At 36.7% G+C, this 25,352-nt stretch overlaps 1 protein-coding gene across 11 annotated transcripts in view; it reads right to left on the bottom strand.

Moving 5' to 3' along the window:
* The window catches only part of JAKMIP1 (janus kinase and microtubule interacting protein 1), a 147,212-nt gene that overhangs the window by 70,964 nt on the left and 50,896 nt on the right, over positions 1 to 25,352 (bottom strand). For 10 of the 11 annotated variants that reach the window (XM_032110301.1, XM_032110300.1, XM_032110307.1 and 7 more), the window contains 2 exons: positions 12,091 to 12,365; positions 4,172 to 4,666 (listed from right to left, as the gene is read on the bottom strand). In XM_032110301.1, the coding sequence (XP_031966192.1) occupies positions 4,172 to 4,666; positions 12,091 to 12,219 (624 nt within the window). In that variant the 5' untranslated portion in view covers positions 12,220 to 12,365. Of the gene's footprint in view, positions 1 to 4,171; positions 4,667 to 12,090; positions 12,366 to 23,259; positions 23,346 to 25,352 lie in introns of those variants that run through there. The other variant, XM_032110306.1, reaches the window with a different exon arrangement.

Below are 25,352 nucleotides of genomic sequence, written 5' to 3'. Positions count from 1 at the left end.
TAACACCAGACAGAAGAAGTGTTCCACACTAGAAGGAGTTTTTTATTTACTCAGCAAAATAATTAGGATTAAGGAGATTAAGGACACTTCAATAGTGCATCTGTCTTCATAAATCGTGGCTGATCAGGAACTTCTGAAAATCACTCCTTGCAAGCATTTCTTTTACTTTGATTCTATTGTCAGCAAAAGGATTTTTTGCCTTGCAAGTATGAATGTGCAGTACTGTCACATTGCTCTTTAGACAATTTTTATAAGGCTACTTGAAAATAAAATTGAAATATGCAAATTTAATTCATCTGGTGTACTGCGTGCCCTCTAAAACAGGAACCTTATTGCGCATCTAATACAATCAGTGTGATCTTTCATAATGATTTTCTGGTTAAGAAAATTTGGTCTATTTTATATTAAAGTGAAGTATTTCAATTAATTTCAATCCAAGCTGTTTAAGAATATTTAGGAAGACCGTATGTGTAAAGATTTTAATAGGGTAGGAGGGTATTTAGCTGTAAAATAAGTAAAAGGCTTAGTGTTAAAGATATTTCCAATAAAACAAATAATGTTTACTAAAACATACACCACAAAATGCAGGGTGCAAGTGTCATTTGTTTGTTACAAGGTTTAAATATTATATTAAGTGTTCAAATATTATATTAAGTGTTTACAAAATAAACATTAAGGCTTTTTCTTATATAACCAATACTAAAAATTAGTAGGATATTGAATTATGACAATGATGTCATAATTCAATATCCTTTTAATGACTGGGCTCTTGCATATCTTTTCCAAGGCAAGCACTGTAAAGTGTCCATTAATCTCACCACTGCAAAAACAGTGCTTAGAGAAATGTGCCTTGCAATGTAAAGGCCTGCTTAAAAACAGTGTCCAAGTTGTCCCAAAATGAATGTAACCTCTAACAAATATGCTATAGTCAATAGCCATGCCTTCCTTTCCATCTGTGCTGATGACAGAGTAAGGCTGGTCTGTTTCCACGGATCACCAACAATGTGAACAGGCTATTTCAGGATTGTCAGGCAAAAAAGAGCAACTTTACTTACCTCTGAAAACGATTTTTAAACCTAATTTTAACACCAAGTAAGTCAGTTAAATGGCAAGCTTAATCAAGGCCTAAGAAAAATTGGCTGAAATAGCTATTTTGTGTACATTTGTACATGGAACAACACAACTGTTCAGACTCAACTACTCAGAAAATAGGGACTGAAAAAAATAATTAATAGCTGTTCTTGCTTTCTTATCTTATTCTCCAAGGTGCCTCTTTACTTTCAAGACATCTGTTTCATTTGTCCCTCCAGTTTGTTACTATCTATTTTTACTTCTGGTTTCATAGGTGCCAGCACATTGTGCTGATGCATCTATACAACAAAGGTGTATTTTCTTGGAGGGTGGGGGAATAAAATCCACAGCAATTAGCATTCCTTAAATGAATGAAAACATTTATATCACTGTTACATTTTCAATTACAGGACCTGACAAATTCCAGTATCATTTCATACTGCACAGAGAAAAAGCGTGTTATATTTTTTGCCAAATACATATTTTACTTTCTCTTATTAAGCACTAGGACCTTACATATTCAGTGTTGTCTCTGTTGAGGTTTGTTGGGTATTTTTCATGGCTCAAATCAAAATCATGAAGACAATCTCTAAGCATATTTCTAAAATACTGACATTTGTACAATACAACCATAGCTGTTTATATGGTCAATATAATTATATCCATATATGCACAGACAATGGATTTTGCTGTTTTCCTTTCTCATAACTTATTTTTTGATAACAGCCAAGAATTGTAAGATTTTACTCGATTAGTCATGGCTATTAAAGTTAATGGCAAAAATACAGATCTTTTTTCTAGCTGCAATACCTATAAAAAATACATTCTCAAAAGTAATCTGTGATCTGAAATGTAAAATAAAGCAACCAAGTCTGACAAGACAATCAGACTGCATCCTGAATTACTCTGTCTGAATTTGAATTACACTATGGCCAGCCCATTTAGTTCATTAATCCCAAAGATGCTGGTTTCTTAATAGTGCCATAAAACACTGCACACATACAAAAGAGCACATTAATTGAAACTCAGTTACAGAACTGTGCTAATATTAGTAACACTGCCTTTCACATCCTTCTCGTTTCATCCCACAAGGGTAGAAACCAACTAAGAACCACAAATCCAGAGCTGGTGGGGTTAATCTGAAATTGAGGCAAGCATCCCTTGAACTAATTAAATGGAGGGGAGAGGAGAGAGGGAAATATCCCAGTGATCAGATTCTGTAATCCCACGTGCTCTCTCAAAGGAAAAGAGTAGCATCTAGGAACCCCGCAGTATTTTTTACCTCGTCCCAGATTTAAAGAATGCTCTGTACAACAACAAATGCCTAAATTCCTAAGAATTCCCAGAAGAAACTCTTCTCTCAAAAAACCCCACAAACCGCTGAATTTAAGGAAAAAATTGAAATTCATCATATGAAAGAAATGGAGGGACTAGAAGGCAGCATCAGGCTCTTGGAGGAAGATATGAACATTTCCTGAGAAAGCCCATGAGACCAGGGGCAGGCTTCCTCTGGCACTGGGAAAAGGAAACAAGAGTTATCTACACACTCTCCCAATACATCCACCATTTTAGATGTAGCTACTGAGTCACCGAGGCCCAGCAAGGCTACAATTAAAATTTTGAATGACTTCACCGGATTTTTTTTTGTGCCATACAGAAAAAAGAGTGCGTTTCTTCATCGCCTTTGCACCACAGTAGGCTGAAAACCTCTACTCTTGAAAGTGAAGAGTTAAGTGTTTCCTTTGAAACCTTTCTTAGAGGAGGTTAAATTCATTTAGAAAATATCCTCCAGAAAAACACATGCCAGAATGTATCAACCTTCTCTCCTCTTTAACACATTTTATAATGGCATGTACTTCAGAGCCATGATTTTAGAATTTTACTTTTCTAATACAGAACAAAATATGAAAGAAACTATGTTTGCAGAAACTCCACACTGTCAGTCTTTGCAGTGGTCTTAATTAACGAACGAAATGATACCCCTGAGACTCGATCAACATCCAATTAATTTAAAGCATAAATATTTACTGCATTAACAGCTTTCATTGTCTCAGACAGAAAATCACCAGCATTAAACAGATATTACAGTTTGTAGCTTGCCCTCACCATAATTTTTCCTAAGGAACACAAGAAAAAAGAGGTCATTTCTGTGCAAATTCAAACTGACAAGATATTTTCCAAAGGAAACTGATGTTTCATTCTATTCAAAGTCTGTACTACTTGACATAATATAAACATTATGCTTACTGTAATTTTAGATTTTATTTGCATAGCTATTGTACAGCTAGTTTGTGCAGATAAACAAATAGATAAATGCATATATATAGAAAATATCGCATTATCGAACAGAAGTGTCACTTGATGAAGACCTTTCTAAATGTATTGCTGTGTACAGCCCATCTTAGATTCCTTACGTTTTACAAAGCTGAATAATTTGGGGCCCCCACTGACAGGAAATATAGCCTGGATTTTGATTTTATACAAACAGCATAATCTGCCATCTGTGCTGAAGTCCTAGGGTTTATGAAGCGTGAAAAAAGCCTGCTGTCCTAGGCCCTAACTTTGCTGCTGCTATAGAGAAAATACAGAAATTCTGAAAGGGCAACTTTGCTTAAAATTGAATGACCTGGATAAATATGCAGAAGAAGCAAAGAGACTGTCTTGTTTCAGCACAACTGGTTCCACCGATTTAAACATAAAAACTCTACAAGAATTTAATGTTGCCATCTCACAAAGGCGTTCTTGCATTGTCAAATGAACAATCCCTGACTTGTTTTGGTCACCAGGAGTATAGCTGTACAACTAGGAAGGGAAGTTTATTTCTTTGATCTGCTGAGAAAATTCATCCTGGCAAGTCTTGGTTGACTTGTATTCTATTTGGTGGGACACAAAGCTTTGGACCATGTTGGATAGGCTAGGGAGCCTAAGGTTCTTCTTTGCTGTAAGGAGGACAAAGCAGTGGAAATAGTGGCCTATTGTAGCAATCGGTACTGATGGAAGATATCACTGCCAAAGGCTGCTTTGGTATTTATGGGCACATACAGCAATATACCAATATCTGCTATGAAGTGAAATAAGCAGCATTACTTAATGAACTTACCAGCCTGCGGATCTCCCTCTCACACTCCCGCTTTATTCTATTGATCTCATCCTGGTGGGACTGATAAGCCGTACGCAGGTCCGCAGCCTTCATTTTATCCGCCTGCATAATGTTGTTCAGAGCTTCTTCAAGCTGCTTTTTGCCAGATTTCAGCTCCAAGATCTCTTGTTGCAGCTTCATTCGTTCCCCGTCGAATGCCTTGCGAGCCTCCTCCTTTGCCTCACTCAGCAGCGCCGTCTTCACTTTGTCAGCCGCCCCGTCCCGCAGGACATTGACTGTTGACTGCAAACGCTGAATTTCACCATCTTTGATTTTCACCATTCTTGCCACCTCCTGCTCATGCTGCCGGATCAGTAGCTCTCTGACACTCTGAAGTTCCTTCATTTTCTCCTCGTGAAGCTTGGCTTTCAGTTCAGAAACATAGGCAGTGTGCTTATGCTGCTCCTGCTCCCTTTCTTGCTTAACCTCTTGGATTTTTTCTCTCAGTTTACCCACCTGGAACAAAATAAAAAATACTGATTAGCAAGCACCACTCCACTTTTAAAAGTCACCAAGGAAGCTGCTTCTAAATTGGTATTAAAAACCGATGCTGTATATTCAAAAGCAAAGACTGCATGCCTCCCTCCAGTAAACAAGTAGAGAACCAGGGCTGGAAAAAGGCCATGTGCATGTTAAGGAATCTGCTACAGGGGTGTGCAACTGGCAATGAGTTCTCACAGTTTTAGGGAATAAAATAAAACTGAGCAACACACTATCTAGTTATCTCCTTATTTCCTGTACCAACCACACCAGGCTACTAGCACCCATAACCCCTCCACTGTGCTCTACAAGAAGATGAAAAATTAATCAAAAAGGGAAAAGACTTTTTGTTTATGCTGGGAATGCTTTTATTTTGGATTTCTTAATTTCTTAGCTATTTTAACGGGGAAGTCCTTATTAGATAAGCCAAAAGAATTGGCCTTTTGAACAATCAAGTCTACTCAATGGACCTCAGATCTCACCCCACAACTGAGACTATTCATGTCCCCAGACATTTCAGAAAATATAGGCCAGTGACTCTTAAGGGTTGGGGAAGGAGTAGTGGAAAAATGTTACAGCCTATTATAGTAACATCCACTGTGATGAAACCTCATTATAAAATGATGCTCAGCAGGCTGCATGGAAAGCAATATTTTTTCCATGTGGGATTACATGTTAATTCAGAATAAAGGGGGAAAAAAGAGGAAGACTCACTTGTCTATTGCAGTATACCAGAAAGGCTATAATGTATTTCATCATTCATAGTTTCAGTAACATCTTTCTACTATCCCCATTACAGAGACTGCCAAAACCTCTATCAGATGCAGAGGTTTCAAAACCCTGTGTTTTAACCTTGAGTGACAATACACATTACATACCAAACAGTGCTTCATGGTAAAAGGAGGCTACCAAGCAGCAGAATGTTAGTCACTGCCACATCTGCTTCTATCTATGCTACACAATGCTGTGATCTGTAGCCCCATTATACATTTAATTTACACTAAATTAAGCCAGAATTGCAACTTGATCAGATAGGTGTCCAGTCAGGTTAAACCCATCACAACTTGACCTGAAGTCTTCAGACAGCTGGGACAGCAGAGTTTTCCTATGCAGAAGATGTTACAATCCTCTTATTTTGAACAGCAACTTTGAGAATTAACTAACTCAAACTTATCCTTGATTTAAAGAAAGAAAGAGACTAGAGCAGGAGAGGGAGGAAAGGTATCTACATTTTAATGAGAGTAACCTAGATGCACTGATGACTAAACACCACCTGGGAGAGCACTGTCATTACAGCTGTGGAAAAGGTAGCAGCTCTGAATCAAACACTGTCACAAGTAGATTTTATCGATATTGTCACTCTATTCCAGGATGATCCTGAGAACGTATCTTTATTAAGACAGATAGAGGTTGGGCTTTTTTCCCCAAATGGTAAATCTGGCTATTGGAAATTATCTTCAGGATATATCCACGTGTTATTTCTTTTGGTGGGACGACACTGAGTTCCAAGCCTACAGTGGATAGCAGTGATTTTCAGTGCTCGCATTAGGGTACCCAATTCCATAGGGGAGTCCACAGCAGGGAGGTTGGAATAAATGATATTTAAAGGTACCTTCCAAGCAACACCACTCCATGATGCTGTAACACAGCTAAGTCACTTACTCACCTATTTATTATCAGAAGTAAACACACTAGTTTATAGATAAATTTGCAAATGAAACAACACTCATTATTTACTTATTGCCTTACTGATGAGCCAAGCAAATTGAAATTAAACTGAGCAATGAAACCTAGTAATGACAGCTTGGGGAAACAAACTGTATAATGGCACATACAAACACAGATCACATACCTCCAGAACTACAGTAATTTTAAATTAGTCATATTGTACATAAAGCATACAACTGAAAGGCAGTTTTCAAAACAACACATTCATGAGCATAACTTCCTAAAAGCATTTTTAATAAATGAGAAATAGATTTTGACATTTTGGAGGAGCACTGAGTCACACAAATTAGCATACTTGCACAATTTTTTTCATCTTTCACTGAATTAAGGAAAGGCAAGGCAACACCTATATGCATTGTTGCTGTCTGTGGGAACACTTATTAACCACTCAAAGTAACTGAGTGGTATCATACATCACTACTAATTTTACCTAAAAGCTTCAGCAAGAGCAATTTAAACAAGAAGAATTAGAATCCCTCAAAAAACCCTGGATTTTTACACAGCATCTTAAATGCTTATCACACCTCATGACCCACAAAAAAAGAGAGGCATCCCAATTCTCAAGGCCTTTAAAAAGTCTTTTCTTACTCCTACTTTTTGTCAGAGAAGGTGGAAAGTTAGATCTGTCTGTTATATCTTCCCTGAAAGCCATAAGCTGTCCTTCCTGCACCCCTCAGTCCCTCTCTCCTGCATCCTGTGCAGCTCTGCACACGTCTGGCTTCCAGAGCAACTGACTGAATGAAAATAGTAGTGTGGCATTTTCCCATATGTCTGAGTCTCACTTTCAAAATGAACCTAAATTTTAAAGCAATTTCTCTTTTTTAATTTCCGGCACTCTTTCTGTATTTTTTTTTACATGAAGAAAGCTATTCTATCGAAGAAAGGAAGCCAATAGAGAAACAAAGTCCAGCAGGATATCAGGGCACCAATAAAACAGTTCTTTTCTACCATTCTAAATGGAAACTTTAAAAACTGGTGCACATTGATACAATTTTGTTGTCATAGAAGAAGAAGTTAGTTTCTTCAAGAAATAATGCTAAGCATCATTGCTTCTTCTTTCCTTATGTCTAAAAAGTGCCTGAAAGCAGGATTTCCTTTAAAACAATATAACTATATCACCCTTGGATATTTGCATCTGTGCTGTTTTCTATGGCAAGGTGCTTTGCACACTTGAGACAGAAAAATAATAGTTCAGCTTTATGACCAGAGTCAATGGAATAATTTTAAAACTATGCATTTCTAAAAGGCAATAACCTATTAAATCATACCTATTTCCAAGTGCTACCAAACCACTGCCCCAATAAAAATGTTATGATAAGAAATTACTCAGGACTACCTCATTTTTTTCTCTTGGATTTAACTGCAGGGAGTTTTAATTTGTGGCACAATAGTCAATCACAGGACGGATACTCTCCACACTGCTTTTTGCCAGGAACTGCAAACTTGAATGCAAGAGAAGGTGATCAGGAATAGTCAGCATGAATTCACCAAAGGGAAAACATGCTTGACCACTGATAGTCTTCTACAATGGCATGGCTGGATGGGTCAGTGAGGGGGGAGCACTGAATGTTGTCTACCTTGACTTCAGCAAAGCTTTTGACACTGTCTTCCATAACATCCTATAGTAAGCTCAGGAAATGTGGGTTAGATCAATGGACAGTGGATCAAGGTAGATGAAGAACTGGATGAATGGCAGAGCTCAGAGCATCATGATCAGCAGAGTAGAATCCAGCTGAAGGCTGGGGAGCACCAGTGATCAATACTGGGTCCAGTCTTATTCAACTTGTTTATCAATGACCTTGGCCCTGGTGAGGTGCATCTGGAGTATTGTGTTCAATTCTGGGCTCCACAGTTCAAGAAGGACAAGGAGCTACTGGAGGGGCTTCAGTGGAGGGCCACAAAGATGAGAAGGGGTCTGGAGCATCTCTCTGAGGAGAGACTGCAGGAGCTGGGCCTGTTTAGTCTAGAGAAGAGAAGACTGAGAGGAGACCTCGTCAATACATATAAATATCTCAAAGAGTGTCAAGAGGATGGTGCCAGGCTCTTTCTGGTGGTGCTCAATGACAGAATAAGGAGCAGTGGCCATAAACTAAAACACATGAAGCTTCACCAAGCTGCTCTATCACTCCCCTTCCTAGCAGTGAGGTGATACAGTGGAAACTGAGATGAAACATCTCATTTATCTTAACTCCTAGATGTGATCTCAAGCCTACAAATGTACAGTCACAAATAGGATATGGATATTTAAAAGCAGTAACTGAACTTGGTGAAGATGGAGTGACAGCCAATGCTATAACACCCTGATATCAAGAACAAAGTATTACTTGAAATATCAGAAGACTACCTTCTAATTTTTCCTAGCTATCTCAGTGGGAATAGGTACTTTGGAATATTTGTTCCTAAATATTCATGGACGTTAGCACAAGCATTTATAAAACCACTGAGCTGACTGCCAAGACCATGCTCATTCACAGCAGCTCCTTGTGCTCATAGCACTGGACTTTAAGGTTCAGTCAGAGGGAGTCCTGTCTCCACTCACTTTAAAATAAGTATAATTTCTGTGCTATGGTCAACTCCTTTTGTTACTCATTACCTAAAGGTTGGGTGTCTTCCAACAAAGCTTTTTCACTATCAGAGCGAGGGTAGTATGAGAGCCCCTGCTCAGTTCATGCATTTCCTTCTCCAGGCTCTCCATAGGTGGCAGCAAACCTACAGTCCCAGAGGACATCCTATATCCAACAGGCTCCTCAAAGCTAACAAACAGGTGTTCCCAAAACAAGAGACAGTACAGGAGAACCAAGGCAGGGCTACAACTCTTGCTTCACCCCTTAGGCAACATACATGAACCCAGCTACTCGTGTGATGGCCAAAACACCAGCAGGAAGATCCACAATGATGCACATCCAAAGACCTGCAAACATCAGTTTTGGATGAGGTATTGCATAAACATGCACTAGAACAACTTTACAGACGAAATTTCCTTACGTGGATCAACAACCAATGAAACAAGATGAACTAGGAAAATATGTACAAAGTTTTGAATGTCTCTTGGGTAAAATTTTATTTCTGAGAATGCAGTATTCTGCAGGCAAAAGTATGTTAAGACTAATTTCCATTTGTGATGTCTCTCATCAATTAGAAGGTTCCTTCTCAGACAAATCATTAATATAGGCAAATACATGAGGGAAAAAATAGTTTAGGAGAATTAAATTGAGTAAATTGGCCCCATAAGAGTTTGTTACCTTTCCTAATACAGTTACTGTCCCACGGGTCACAGAGCTGTCTGTTTAGCAGCTTCAATACTTCACTCTTACCTCTATGCCAGTAAAGATATCTAATTTATTAAGAATTCTCTAGGTACAGTGTTTTTACTTCTCTGATACCAAGAAATGATTTCTCTTGGTTTTGTTACTATTTTTGAACTACAATCTAAACAGGAAAAATCTCTATGGCTTTGATTTACTCATCTTGCCAGTCAAGGCATCCTGTAGCTGCTGCACAGACTGAGAGGAGGCTGGGAAATAAACTACACATTCAATTCCAGTTAAATGATTTAGAGCAAGCACCACAGCAAAGATGAGGGAAAGAGGTTGATGATCTCTTCCCCCGTCTGCATCCTCCCAGAAATGCACTCCAGCACACTGCAATGTACACTTAGTAGGATTTTAGATCACTCTGGCTGTAATTTCCTCTTTCCTCTTTCACAGATTACATATGTGAGCTCACCCATTTCTCTGCACACATATGTGCACAATACACAGATCTGTCTTCAGTAACAACCTCAATACACTAGAAAATATTAAATTTTTAAGCTGAAGAAAGGTGAAGTAACCAAACTGAAGCAAATCTTCCTAGACTGACTATAGTGTAAGAAGTCTAGTTATTGAAGATGTTCCTGCAGCTGTCATCGTCGAGTACTAACACCTCATTCTTAGTTGAATCAAGAGTTAAACTTGATGCTATTACAGGTAAAGCATCAAAACTGGAAGTGTATCAGGGCTAAACTCTTCCTAGTGTCCATGTAATTTTTTTTTAATCAGAGTTATTTAAAGATGAAAAATTAATTCATTCTTCTGTCCAAGGTGTAAGATAAATTTACAATTATGTGCTCTTTTAAATTCAATTTTAAAAAGCATAATAAAATTCACATCCATATTTCTACATATAAAGTTATACAGAACAAGACAGGAAATAAGATAACTAAAAAGGAAAATTTACTAGTGTAAATGTAATCTACCATCAACTCTTAGGTCTCCAAACATAAACACTGAAACACTAAAAATGACAGTGAAATAATACAACTTATCGACCAGTAAATTATAAAGGGTATTAGTCACTACTAAATTTCATGGTATGTGGTTTTAAAAAGCACAATTAGTTTGTGCCACTTGTTTTAAAATTTGTTGTCATTATATCAATCAACAGCAAGAGAAGGTGAAAGAGGAAGCCAGTAGCAAAACCCCTGACTCATCTGTTCATTCATCAATACCCCTGACCCATAAGAGATTTGGCTTTTTGCCTTAGTCTGTGAAGAAGAAAAAATTCCAAGGCAACACAAATTTAGTTGACTGATACATTCTGAACCTATTGCATCACTCAAACAAAAATTAAGGCTTTATGGTTTCCTTTTCCTCTGTAAGAAATAAGTTCATTTGTTGGTGGTTTTTTTGGTTTACTTTGTAAATTAAAATGTAAAAAATAAGACCTTTCAAAGCTGAGTATCACACAAGGATGTTAATGAAACTAGAATGTACAGAAATGCTGTTATTCAGGTGTTCCACATTTTACACTGATATAAAGAAAAAAGGCTAGAACAAAGATATGTTATATAAAGAGAATACATTTTCAGTGCACACTTGCTCCACTTGGTAAGTTTTTGAGACTCTTGTAACTACAGTATCCCCAGTCAAACACAGATAAATTCACCTACACATGGATTAATCTCCAGAACTGCCATGTGCAAATTCAAATGCACTAATTGATTTTAATAAACTAACAGAATAGAAATAACCTTACTGGTTTGTCCATATTGTAAACCACCTATGGAAATATATAAAAGGAAATGCTAATCTTTATAAATATGAATGTATTTGATGAATTAATATAGTTTATCCTATGTGTCCTCTTGATTACCCAAATACCTGTTGAACACATGCTAGACAGACAAATATTGGTGGATCTGTTTCATTAGCAATGAAATGCTAATGCATAATGATGCATAATGCATCATTGAATAGCTCAGAATGATGCCACACATAACCTCAGGACATCAAATCAGGACTCCCAGACAGACAGTTCCCAGTTAATTGATATTCTTCATAGGCATTTGAAGTGACATGCTTTGAATAAGGTGCTGATGTTTGGTTTTGAAGATGATTCTTTTTACAACGTGATTTTCAGTAAGATCAAATACAAAATTCCCTTTTCAGTAAGATAGTGCCATTTGTATTGCTGTGATTGCACATTTCAGTGTCTGGGTGTTTGGGGATATTTGCTTCTTTTTGCACACTACTAAAAGAGTTGGCATCAGTTTTAGTTCATCAGATGTTCTTCTGATCTCACTCCTCTGTCATGTTTTTTCTTTTATGACTAACAGATTTTAGTATCAAACTCATGGTTTCTAGCAGTGCTACTGTTAAAAGAATGATCACAAAATAGAGACAGACAAATACCTTGGACTTTTCTTGCTGAAATTCTATCTGGATGTTGGTTAGTTTAGTTCGCAGCTCCTCATTAGCAGCTTGCAGGGCTTCAGTCTCCATGTCGGACTTCTCTCCCTTGGCACGACTTTTCTTTGACATAATTGTTTTTGAAGTTTAAAATAAAATGTTTGCTCCACACTGAGCTACCAGCTAGTGCCTTCTGCTTTTAGCATTTAAGAGTCGTGCAGTGGTCAACAAAACCTTTCATACAAATCTCTGCCATCATGGGAGCAGTCTCTCATGGCCTGGAAGAAGCAAAGTGGTGGGAACAGAATTAGGGTACAGCATTGATCAGAATCAAACATCAGACTTAACATCCATTTTTAAAGCACACTGAATTTCCTTGAATTATACTATAACGCATAATGTACCAGAATTTGAAAGAAACAGGTAAGAAGTTACACAATTATTTCACCATCTCTAAACTCTATCCACTGTATTCGATGTTCACAGAAATAAAAGTGTTTACAGTTATGGTGAATATAGCATATAAACAGAAATTATATCTTATTCAAGACCTGACTAGAACCATGCTCAGGATTCCCAGAGCATGAGAAAACCATGGCTCAGAGGCACAGAGAAAACCATAAATTAATTGAGGTAGTATTTCAGTGGGAATAGTTCATTTCCTGTAGTAAGAAGAAAGCCTTTATCTCCCTAATGTATCAGTTATAATGCATAATTGTATTATCCATAATTATCATCACGTTTCACATCCTCGGCATCTATTAAAAAGGTATCACAAAAATGGAAAAATATTTTAAAATGTTGCTTAAAATATCATATATGTAACCTGCTCATGTTCAGGACTGATACTGTTTGAAAAGCTATAATGGAAACAAGAAGGTATTTAACTTCATTTCCCAGCATGCTCTAAACTTAAAAACCATTCAATTATTTTAATCAGCTTTATGTAATATTCAAAGAGAATATCAATAGCAAAGAACCCTAATTCCAATAATTAAGAAATCCCATTATTAGTTTGCTTCATGAGTAGTTATAGAAGATTAATCTGTGACTTTTTTCCTCTCTGATTTCCTCTAAGAATAACCTGGTGCTCCGTAAGAACAAACTGAGGAACAAGTGCTATCAATGCTGAACTAGTTTCCAAAGCCATGTCCTCTGCTCATTTTAAATATCCACATAATTTCATTATTAAATTGTCAACAAAGCAGAAAGGTTACTATTTTAAAACTGAACAACATTACTGGAGTATTATATTTCCAAGAAAATTGCTATCAAATTGCCTTCAACAATAAGCTGCTCTGTCCAACCTACTACTGCCAGGGAGTTATTTTAGAAATTGTATTAGAATGAGAATCCCGTGCATTCCTTAGCACATACTTTCTAAAGGGTTAGTGACCAATACCTCAGGTGTGACAGACAAACTAAACAGCTCAGTTTTGTTCTCCTCTTCAAGGACTGGTAAACAGGTGGTGAGTTAAATATCTTGCTCAGAATAACAAGTCAAATCAGATGAAGAGTGAACAGAACTCAGGACACCAAGTCTCAGTCTGTCTGATGATATTCCCATTGCGTTCTTTCATTCATAAAAAGCAATTTAAAAAAAAATGAACTTTACCAATTATTTGCTGACGTAACTTAAGCAAAATAGTTGTTTTGCTCTAATATCAGATATCTTTCCTTCAAAATATAACAATCTATTGAGTTATCCTATTCAATAAAATTGTATCTGTTCCTTATATTCATTATATGAGCATTTTAATACATAACCTATGAAAAACAGGAAATTAAATACATATTAATTTTATTATGTATAAAAACAACCTTACAAAAGAACTACCTTACAAAACAAACACTGGTGCTATTGTGATTTTACACACAGTAGTTGATTCAAGAAAAACAAATCAGGAACATTCTTACGGTAAATTACAAAAAGGAACTCTTTAATGAATAGAAGAAATGTGAAGAATTACTGTTCTTAATAAAGGAATTTCATGCTATTAATCTAAGGAGTTTCTATGCTACTAAAGTCTAAAACTATATTAAACCACTGTATTTCATCCAAAATCCTTAACTGTATGGACAATCTGAATTCAAAATCAGTTGCTAGTGTTACTTTCCTGGACAATTTGTAAAGAATAACTAAAAAAACATCGATATGCAAATCCAATCTATAATAATTCCACAGTATTTACAATGTGAAAATGGAAATTAATTGTTCCTCATCTCAAAGGCTATCTGCGCTATTCAGATTCTATCAAGGAATTATTCCTGAAAACATCTCTAGAACAAAATCTCTGATGTAGCCAAATTATGTATGATTTAATTCAGTAGACAATTAACTTAGTTAAGGAAACCAAAACCATACCTCACTGGCCTGGCAACATGAATTTTAACCTCACTAGATCCTGCCCTGTCTCTTTAAAACTACAGTTTGGAAAAAAAACCCCAACATTTAAGTGTTTGCTTCTCCATAAGAAAAATGAGGAAAGTTAAGTAACTGTGCTCAGTGTGAATACGGACAACGTCCAGAAACAAAGCCACCACATATATTTTGTTCAGTAATAACCATTTCCCCTGACTGTAGCATGTTCCCAAGTATATCATGAAGATACTACGCCATTCAGTGTGAATATTTAAACTTACATTATGTACATCATGGGATGCCTGGCACTGGCCAGGCATAACTCTCAATGACTGCAAAGCTCATATTCTGTCACAGAGTCACCACCACCCAGAGACTTGAAAAAATACGGTTCTACAATCACATACCAGAACCATTCTGTTGTCTGCATATGAAAACATGCAGGTCTAAATATAATATGCAGTACTTAAAGCTGTTCAAATTACATTTAATACTCAAATTAGCCTTAAAAATTAGAGAGTTAAGAATTACTCTTTAAAGCACTCTTTAGAATTAAAAAAATTCTCAAGGCATTGCTCTCAGTCTTTCTCCTTTAACTTGCACCATTTGAAAAGTGTACCATTCAAGTAAAATAAAAGCTTAGACCCAGAACCTGAAGAAAATCACCCTCTTCTCTTATAGGCACAGAAGGAAGGAGAGTGGGGAGGGGAGCAAAAACACCACCTCCCAACCAAACTAAACATAATAAACTCTCCAAAACCACAAAACAAAACAAAAAGAATCAACAACCCCCCTCCCAAACCAACAAAAAAAATAAATAAAACAAAAGCACCGAAAACCCCAACAAAAAAACCCAACCAAACAAAAAAACCAAACAAAAACCAAACCAAATAAACAAAAACCCCACAAAACAGAAAACCAAGAAACAACCACCCATCAAGCTGCACTGGTGGGCATAAAAAAAAGTTTCCATTTTCACTCTTCCCTAGATAAATCTTCCAGCCTACCTATTTCAAAAGCAGGAACTATGGCAACACAAAGCCTATCTATATACTCAGGCACAGAGCACAGACACACAAGGGCTGAAGCAGAGAGTACATCCTCTCCTTCCCAAATGAAAGGGACAGAACCAGTGAGGGCCTAGATTCCCTTCTGGCTGACTACCCACATTTAACGTCTGGATAAAGGTCAGGACAAAACAAAAACCCCACCAAACAACTTGTAAACACAGTGAGAAAAAATTAAGGAAAAGAATACTCCACTCTAACAAAATTTTACTGATGCAGACGTTTCAACCAACAACCTATTTATTAACTCACCATATGTCTGCTGAGAGGCAAATTCATGACGCCACCAGGATACAGTCCCACAATCACTTCGTGAATAAAAATAGCCGCTTCCTGCACTCTGAGTTCTACACACTTCTTGCAAATCTTGGAATCATTTGCATGTATTTTATATTTCACACCAAAAAAAAGGACAGGAAAGAGTAATGGATTCTAAAGCACAAGTCACGTTTCCAGCAGTCTCTGGAACATACCAAGTTTCTCACTTTACTTGATAAGTATAGGGGCAATTGTCACTGAAGAAAAACAACTAAATAAACTTGACTGGATTTGAATCAATTGTTCAATAGTTTGGGGGACTGCGGTGTAAAAGATCAAAATATTTAACACGATTTCTCTTACAGGTATTTTGGGAAATCCATTGAATTCTTAACATACTAGAGAACCAATCAGCTGAACAATGTCCTAACTTCCAATTTCTCTTCTATTTGCTTACCATATTTAAACGATCCTTTTTATCAGTACCTCAATCGCTTCCCTGATTTTATCAAACAAGACCTTAAACTATGTGATTAATTGCTATACGATGATTCTAGATGTTAAAGATTAATAAAACTTAAGAGAAAAAATAAGAAAAATCAGTACTGCAAAAATGTGAAAGTGTAACGTCAAAGAATTTTGATTACAAAGAATAAGGAAAAAAATAACCCAATACTTTCTACTGAAAAGTAAGTCCATTTAAAGAAAAGCAAGTCTTTAAACATGATCCTGTATGAAATACACAAAAATATGCAGAGGGTTGTATCTTTAGAGTGAGTCTTTCACTAACAAACAGTAATCAATAGGAAAAGTAAGTACACCAATAAAATCAAGCAATAAATATGGATAACATGATAACATGAAAAATTCACTGAATTGTATCAACCAAAATTCTGCATTCCAGCCTTATTTCAGGCTTCAACAACATTATTCAGCTGCAATAAAATTTTTGGAAAGTGAAATTGTCAATGAGTCATCTCAGCTGAAACATCAAGCCGTAACTCCGGTACTGGAGAGAAATAATAAAGCTTCTTCATCTAGACACTACACTTCCACATATACAGTGTGCCCTTTTACTTCAGCTTTTTTTATTTCAACCTTTCTTTATGATTCTGCAGAGCCTGGTGCAAGCTACCCATAACCCTCACTGTGTTTGTGAATATAAGATGTAAGTACATTCTCAGCATAGCACAATCCTGTACATTCAAGAAGTTTAAAATAAATTTTATTACTGTTGCATCTGACAATAGTAAATGCAGTTGACACAGGTACAATGTTAACTTCAGAAGTAACTTGCAGTTCACCTCTGTTATAGTTTTAAAAAACAGTGATAATCAACCAGTTACTGTATCGGAAAGACAATGTTCATAGCTGCCCAAGGCACATTTCTCACAAGGTTCAGATGACCTACATTTACTGCTTCAATTCTCAGTTTTATGTTATAAAACACGACTGAATGGATAAAAGCAGAAGAACCTCTACAGGACTGTAAAATAATACTCTTCCCAGCCAAAAAATCTAAATACAAATTATCAGTATAATTTTCTAAGTATATTGTAGACTGGTCACCTTACTGCTACCCCTCTGTTAGTTACCTACAAAGACAGATCTATTTCTGTAACAGTAGAACCTTTGAGGGTTATTTTAAATCATAGCCCACTTACGGAAATACAGAGCTTCCTTACAGTGGAACACTTTGTAAATGTCACTTGCAATTTTTTGATGGGAAAAACCAGAAACATCTTTATTGTTAACTAACAGCTCCACATTCATTTTTTCAGATTCACAGCCTAAAGTCCTGAGCCATTCTTGCTTTAATAAGAATACACCTTATAGGGTCAAACTATATGGAAAGCAATCACCAAGAAACTATACGCATTTCTTAATTGTTTTTTTGCCAAAAGACCTCATAGTAACATAATCCTGCAGAGCAATGTGGAACAGAGCTTTCCTTGGTAGAGATTACAGCGTACCATGAGTTTGACACTTGCTCAGATTTCCACAGCAGGTGACATCCTGAGGATGAGCACTGGATCTTCTGTCCAGGTTAGTAATTGCTTCCGTATTTTTTTCAGTGGCATCTCAGCAAAGGCAATCTGTGATTCTGTCACTTCACAGTCTTTTAGAAAATTCCCAAAGCTCTCAGCAATCAGTACCCAGATTTTAACTTCTCACCACGAACCACTGACTTCCAAATCCCTATACAGAACTGAACTAGTTAACAGAACTAGTTTGGCAAGTTCCTGAATTAATTTCACCAATGTATTCATTTTCTCTTCAGTGAATTGGTTGCCTGTGACACGTGTGCATCTGTTAAAACACATGGAACTAAAGTATGTATCCAAGTCACTGCATACCACCAAAAAAAAAAAAAAGAAAAACAAAACAAAAAAGGTATATTGAACTCATTTAGACCCTATGCACACACACAAATGTGTGTGTGCCTACTAGTAGCAACCATGTGACACAGAATTTTTATTTAATTGGTACTACTGCATGCAATTGGATAGCATCCAGTATATTAAAACCTTCATTCCAGTGAAAGGACATAAGCAGCCCACCAAAAAAAAAACCCAAAAAACTAGCTTTTACTTTAAAAGGAATTATCACAAGTAAAAAGGAATCTTTTTAGATTTAGAATCTTCTGAGCAGAAAAGGACACAGCAGGAGGAAGGGAAGGGATTCTGCACCTCCCTTCTGCACTACACAACATTTTCATACACTAGGAGTTACTGATAACTTAACCTGAATCCCTTCTCAGCAAGCTGTGAGCTTGATTCCAGGATTTTCAAGTAAATAAAACATATTCACTGGCTTCACTGAATGTATATTCTTTATTAACATTTACCCAATTTAACTTATAGAACTGTTTCAAAGATTTATCAAATCATTAATCATTAAAATTGCTCTATTAGCCCTATTAAAAGACAAAATGCTACAAACAGAAGTCCTGTGATACATATAAAATAAAAGAGACACTAACACAGAAAGGCAAAGTTCAAACTCAACTAAAAATGATACCACAGAACCCTCCCTCCACAACCTTCACAACTCAGCTCTGTTACACAGCCAGAGTGCTTTAGGCTGCTGGGATCATTGCAACTCCAGAGAGGCAGCTCTAAGCAGAGCTGTTCCTCTGATGTTGGGGCCAGTTCCTTCCTTTCCAGCATGGACAGGAGCCCAGACCCAATGCCTGCTGTCTGGCACAGTGCATGAGCCTCAGGACCTTCTCATAACACCCTTCCCTGGGTGTTATGCTCCTCACTGAGGAGCAGCATTCCCATTAAAGCAGAACATTTAAGAGCAAAAACAGAACGAGGAAAAAAGGGCAAGTTATAGCATTTCTCAGTTAAGGGTAGATAAATAGCAAATATGGAGACAGATTCTAATATCTTTATTGACTATTACTGACACCCCACAGATGTAATCAATCTGTCAAATTTAGGCTTTTGGATTATACTGGACCAGCTTTGTTTAGCTATTCACCTGATTTTTGCAGGAAGCTTCCTTTAGGTTTTTTTGAAACCTATTATTATCATTATTATTATTATTATTATTATTACTATTTTATTGTAAAGAGCTAGAATAACTAAAACCTGAAATGAGAAAAATTAGAAATTCAGGGATGACAGCTGTGTAGTAAGTGTACAAGGCAACTGACAGGTTTGGGGGAAGAGGTTCAGATTCCCGATTTGGTGACTCAAGAGAGAGGAGGAACCTCAATGAGAGAAACCTAACACTTCATTGTATCTTGAATATTTATTATTTTGTAAATCAACAGGACAGACTTGAGAGGTCAGGTAGGTGTATGGAGGAGAAAAGGTGCTTCTGGATGTGATATTAGTTACCAGCTGAACAGTGAAGCAGAAGAGGCATGATTTCATTCCACTGTCTCTGATGTCAATAACTATTTTATGCTGTTGACTACCTTTACTAAGTCTGCAATCTACCTCACACTGTGCCAGACAGCCCACATTGCCACCTCACTGCTCCAGCACAGAAGAATCACACAGCTCAGTGCAGAGCAGCACGAGCACATCAGTCAGCACAAAAAAGAATTACGACACTTCTTCACCTACCAAGGGGCAGCTCAACTTTCACACAACTTCTCATTAGAACCACAACTTTTAGCCAAAATGAAGATATCAGCCTATTCCAGTAATACAGGAAGAGTGACAAAAGAACATGCTTTATTTTCTCCAAAGCTCCCATTGTGCTCCACTTTGCCAAGTCCCTTAGCTCCAGAGATCAAAGTAAATATATACACTACAGAATTAGCAGTGCTGTTGCTTAGATTTTGAAGTCACAGAATCCCCAAAAAAAGTACCTATCTGTGCTCAAGAATTTAGGACCTCAACCTTGTGTTTGATTACTGCATCAATGACTCCTGCTCAACTTCAGTGATCTTGAACCCCACATTCAAATCTAATTTCAAATCTAACTGGATAGTAATTATTATCTTATTGGCAACACACAGGCTAAGGCTTGATGGATTTTGGTTCCACCTACAGTTCTGTCACAGATGCCTTGTATTTTCTTTACCAAATCACTTAATCTCTCAGTAAAGTGGGCATTGCACTTACAGAAAGACTATCAGAAATATATTCTGAGGACAGTATTGTGAAATAAGAGACTGGATACTGCATACTGGTTATGAGAAATGAAACTTATGAGACATAGAAAGAGTTTGCAATTTTTTTTGGCAGGAATCATCAAATTTAGTGTCCCACAAAACTGCAATTCCCTCGGAAGATCTGTTAACTTTCTCACAGCAGTGTTCTGACAATCAGCCAGGTAAAACCGGTATTTCAAATTTAAAACTGGTATTTGAGTGAATGTTCATTGCAATGAACAGAGTTTAAGTCACTCTGGTAACTGGCTGATGCAACTGCATCACCTGGGATAAAATATTTAAACTGAGCGTTTCAGCCAGACAGTAGCTTCTTTCCTCTCTCAACTCTCTGAAAAGAAGCTGTGCAAGGGCTTCAAACTACAGACAGTAAAGAGCACAGCTAGATACTAACACAGCAAGAGCCTGGAGACAAACTTTTTTCTCTCTCTCTGGTTGAACAGGACAGAGACAAACAGGACAAAGCACAAGAAAAGCACAGAGAAACTCTGAACTAAAGGCTTTCTTTCTGTAACCATCTTCCAATACCCACAAATAGAGAACGCTTCACCACCGTGAGAAGACTACAAATAAAATACCCTCCTGGTAACTGCCAGCAAATTTGATTCAAACCATTCCAGACTTGTTGGAAATGTTGTTGGCATGCTGGCCACCAGAAATACAAATGTGCTCCCTGAAGATACTTAAAGTTGAATGTGGTGGCCATGAAGACTTGCAAAAAATATATTTATCCAGATACATATATCAACATCATAATTTTAAGGATAGCATCCCTCAGAATGTTAAAAAGCAGACACATTCAGTCATGGTTCACCTCAAAAAGAGAGAAACAGGCAAGTAGATATAAATACAGAACTTCAGAAATACTCTGTGACACACCACTATAGACTGTGATACTTTCTGTTGTCCAGATTAGACTGTCCCAAAGTATTCTGAAGCTCAGAAATTAATCAATGCACACTTATTTATTTATTAATTTATGCATTTTTATATATATGGAAATAAAGCTTCCTAAAATCTTTCTAAATTTGGGATAATGTTACACAGAACCAGAATACTTGCACAGGTAACTTTGAGCTCTCTAGTATGCAAGTTGTGTATGCAACTTATGGGGGTATCCAGTTTATGGGGGCACAGCATTACGAGCAGTGTATCCTGAACTGCTGAGTGTTGTCATAGTCAAGCTGATTTGGATACTCAGGGGAATTAAAAAGTGATTTGTTGTTCACTCTGAAGAAAACATCCTTATCTCTCTTTACCTATATAACATCTCTCCTTCACTGAGAAATCAAGACTTCATTTCACAACACTGTTTCAGAGAGGAGACTGTGAAGATGGTACAGTGTTTTGCATAAAGTTGAAGCCAAGACGTGTCACCTACAGAAGTCCCAATGCTTAAAAGGAGAGAAAAATGTTTATGCTTCATTGCTTCAGAATACAACCTCCTTCTTTGCCATGGTTCCTGCAAAGAAGGTTATTCCGTGGAAAGTCTAAATGGTTCTGTAAATCGTGTCTGACCATGGACAAAAATCTTTATTCAAGTTGCAATTCAATCATGCAATTTTGATACAGCTGCAATCCTATCTATTAATCCAGTTGTGTAAAAGTATGTTCATATAATTTCTGCTATGAATTGATCTTAGTGTGCAGTTCTGTTCCTCTTCCCACCTCATCCCCTAAAAGAGGTGGCAGAGGGAAGCCTCAAATTTAGGGTCCTAGCAGTGGCTTTACAAACTTAGTCTTAATGAAGACTCAGTGGAAAAATATGGAAATAGGTATTGCCAAAAACTATTCTTTCTACATCATCTCCCTAAACTTTAGGTGAAAGTGTGAATAAGGTTTTGCTTTAAGGTTAAGGTTAGTATGGCTATGGCAGTAACACTGCAATTTTTCACCTCCTACAGAGCAAACCTATACTAGAAAAACTGAAAGCTACATGTAAATCAAGACTTAGCTGTTACCTGCATACATTGCCCTTGTACATGAAAGGGGAAATGCTGAAATGCTGCCTGTTTCAGTGAACAAGGTGAAAACTGGGAGATCTTAAGTGAAACCATGCTCATTCGCCTCCCAGGGCATATCAATTCAAATGGCTATGCTACAAACACATACTCTTTATTATTTTTTTTTGCAATAGACATCTGGAAACATCAAAAAGATCTTCACTAATACTTCCCAAATGTTGTAAGGGATTAAGAATTGACAATTACTAGATGTTTTCTTTGAGATATGCAAGTCTTCACGAATAAATAAAAAGGTTATGTGTTTCCTTTCACTGTCCCAGAGTGTGCATTTTTAATTCTTCCATTGATTGTTGGAAGTTAATTGAAATGCCCAAATACTCTTCCCCTCCCCTCTACTACAAAATCTCACATTTTTGTCTTGTGTTGTAATAACATCCAGCACACCAGTATAAATATAGTATGTGCATATGTGCACATGATGGATTTCATTCAGAAAGGATAAGTTGCAGGTGTTGAGATTAAAATTAGTGTCCTTCAAGATTTTTCTACTAGAAATCAACAATTACACAATTCTATGCATAAAACCTGCTTTTCTCCACATGCATACATATACTGCCATAATAAAATTCCATTATCAAAGATATTTAATATTCAAAACATCACTTGGAGCTATTGACATTACAAATTAATTTAATTGAGGAGCTGAGAAAAACAAACAAAAATCTAGAAAGACAACCATAACCAAGAGAGAGCATATTTATCAAGAAAAAGCAGCAGGTATTGCAAAACTGATATATCCTAAGGAATTTTCAGAACCGTCAAATTTATGGCCTCTCACTACTGTTTCTTGAATGCACAACACATAGGCTGCAGGTTTCTCACACTTCATACCTTTTTTTCCCATTCATACTCATTTATGAACATACATGGAGTAGAAGACTGAAGATCTGCTGTGCTTAATACTGGACAGCAAGTCTGATATATTTGAGAGCCCTTTCCATGGTATCAGGAAAGTTTTTTTAGTTTTCTTTTTAAGACCTCTTGCAAACACTCAACACATAGATGATTACTTTTAGATGACTAAGTGCAACATCCCTTATCTCAACATGACCATTACCAACCACAGACTTATCTAATGGCAAAACATGTGTGGGAATTCTGCCAGCAGCTGCACAGCTATCAGCCACCCAAATGTATTACCTTGTTACATTTGCAAGTAAGAGAAACTCTTTAGACATAAGCATGTTATAGTACTTGTTTTCTGTGTTTGGAGAATAATGGATCTGCAATCACATGGCAGCGAACATGAGTAATATTTGTACAGAGGATTAGTCAGCACAGATTGTTTGTTCAAACGATGTTATGAAAAAATGGAAACATGAGGGCACTACTGAAGTTTATCTCAATTTAGTGTTCACCATTCAAAGAAAGGAGAAAAGTATCAATCTTTGGAAGATTTCATGATCAGTAAGCAAAAGAAAGAAGGAGCCATTTAAAAAATGTGCCTGGCCCTACTGCAGGGCCAGGCATGTTGCAGCAATCCTAAATTTTCATAGAAGCAGCCAGTGATTCCCTAAAGCAAAGTGTCAGCTCACAGCTGCATGATACAGCAGTACCACTCCTGCATGACTGCTTGTGTTTACACTTCCATTCTGAGGAGCAAGTTGGAAGAGATCAGGAACAGTCCAGACAAATAACAAGACATTGATATGCAAGAAATATGACTGATCAAATAAGAGAAACAGGAACCAGACAGGCAGAATTTTTTCCTGTAGCATTGGGCAAATGTGCATAAGCAATCCAGAAGATGAAAACCCACTGTTCAAATTCTCATAAGCTAGTTCCAACTATTCGGATAGATTTAGATAATTTGCACATGAAATAATCACTTTCCAAAATACATCGGCTGTGGAAGACTCATGTTTGGAACACTTCATTTTTATTATGCAGAGTCAGCTAAACAAACTATTAAGTCCAAATCAAATTTTTAGTCCATGTTCAACTGTTTGGACGTACAGCAACAGAACAGTCTAAAGGACAACGGGGAAAATAATCGTTAAATAGCAATCTTTCAAAATTTAAAAATTAAAATACATTCACCTTCACAGAAAGCCAAGTTACAATACTCATCAGATGGGTTTAGAGTTCAGCATTTTAATTATTTTCAAAATCAGCATCATTTACTTTCTGGTATTATTAAGTAGATATGGAGATAATTTTTTTAGATACATCTATGACTGAAGCTCCTCATGCATTTACCATAAAGTGTTAAACCCACTCAGAAGTAAGGGATGAAGTACCCTCCCAGGTACAGAAGAGAGAATTTAGGAGTCACATCAGTTTATCTGTTGCCCCCAAAACAAATTCACTTACAAATTAGAAATTACAAATTAGAGTAATTATTCCCTATAGTAAAAGCTAAGTATATTAACAAACATTAAGTTGTTTTAGACATACTTCTTCACTTTTTATATGTTGCTTTATGATGACTATACTACAGTGAAATTCACTGAAGTGTTGAAATCAAAGATACTACAATGAACTAGTAGCTGTATTTGAGTGTCATAGAAAACAGATGGGCCCTAAGACTTATTCTGTATCTTGCGTTTTTTTTATTTTATTCTTTCCTTCTTTGTGACTTTTTCATTAATCATCATGCATTCTACATCTGTCACTTCCCATAGCATTTGCCTTATCTAGTGTCATACTTTTCTATTCCAAACTGAGAAGGAAGTGTTCACTGTGCACTATACTAAATATAACAAGGTATATTTATAATCAAGAAAAGTTTGTGAGTAGCAAAGATACAACAATTTCAATATGCAAACTACAAAATAGCCATTGGGAAAGGATATTTCCTGGGTTATGGCTGCTTTGCTTTTCTTTCTGTACTAAAGTTTTCTGGCAAACCTTGATTATATTCTCAACATCTTTCTAGATAAAAATGTCTTTTCTAGGGACCAATGGCATTTTTCTGCAGAAAG

The sequence above is a fragment of the Corvus moneduloides genome, chromosome 5, assembly GCF_009650955.1.
Source record: "Corvus moneduloides isolate bCorMon1 chromosome 5, bCorMon1.pri, whole genome shotgun sequence".
In the NCBI taxonomy this organism is placed as follows: domain Eukaryota; kingdom Metazoa; phylum Chordata; class Aves; order Passeriformes; family Corvidae; genus Corvus; species Corvus moneduloides.
The sequence above is the reverse complement of the archived record's forward strand: the minus strand, read 5'-3'. Positions and strand labels throughout refer to the sequence as shown.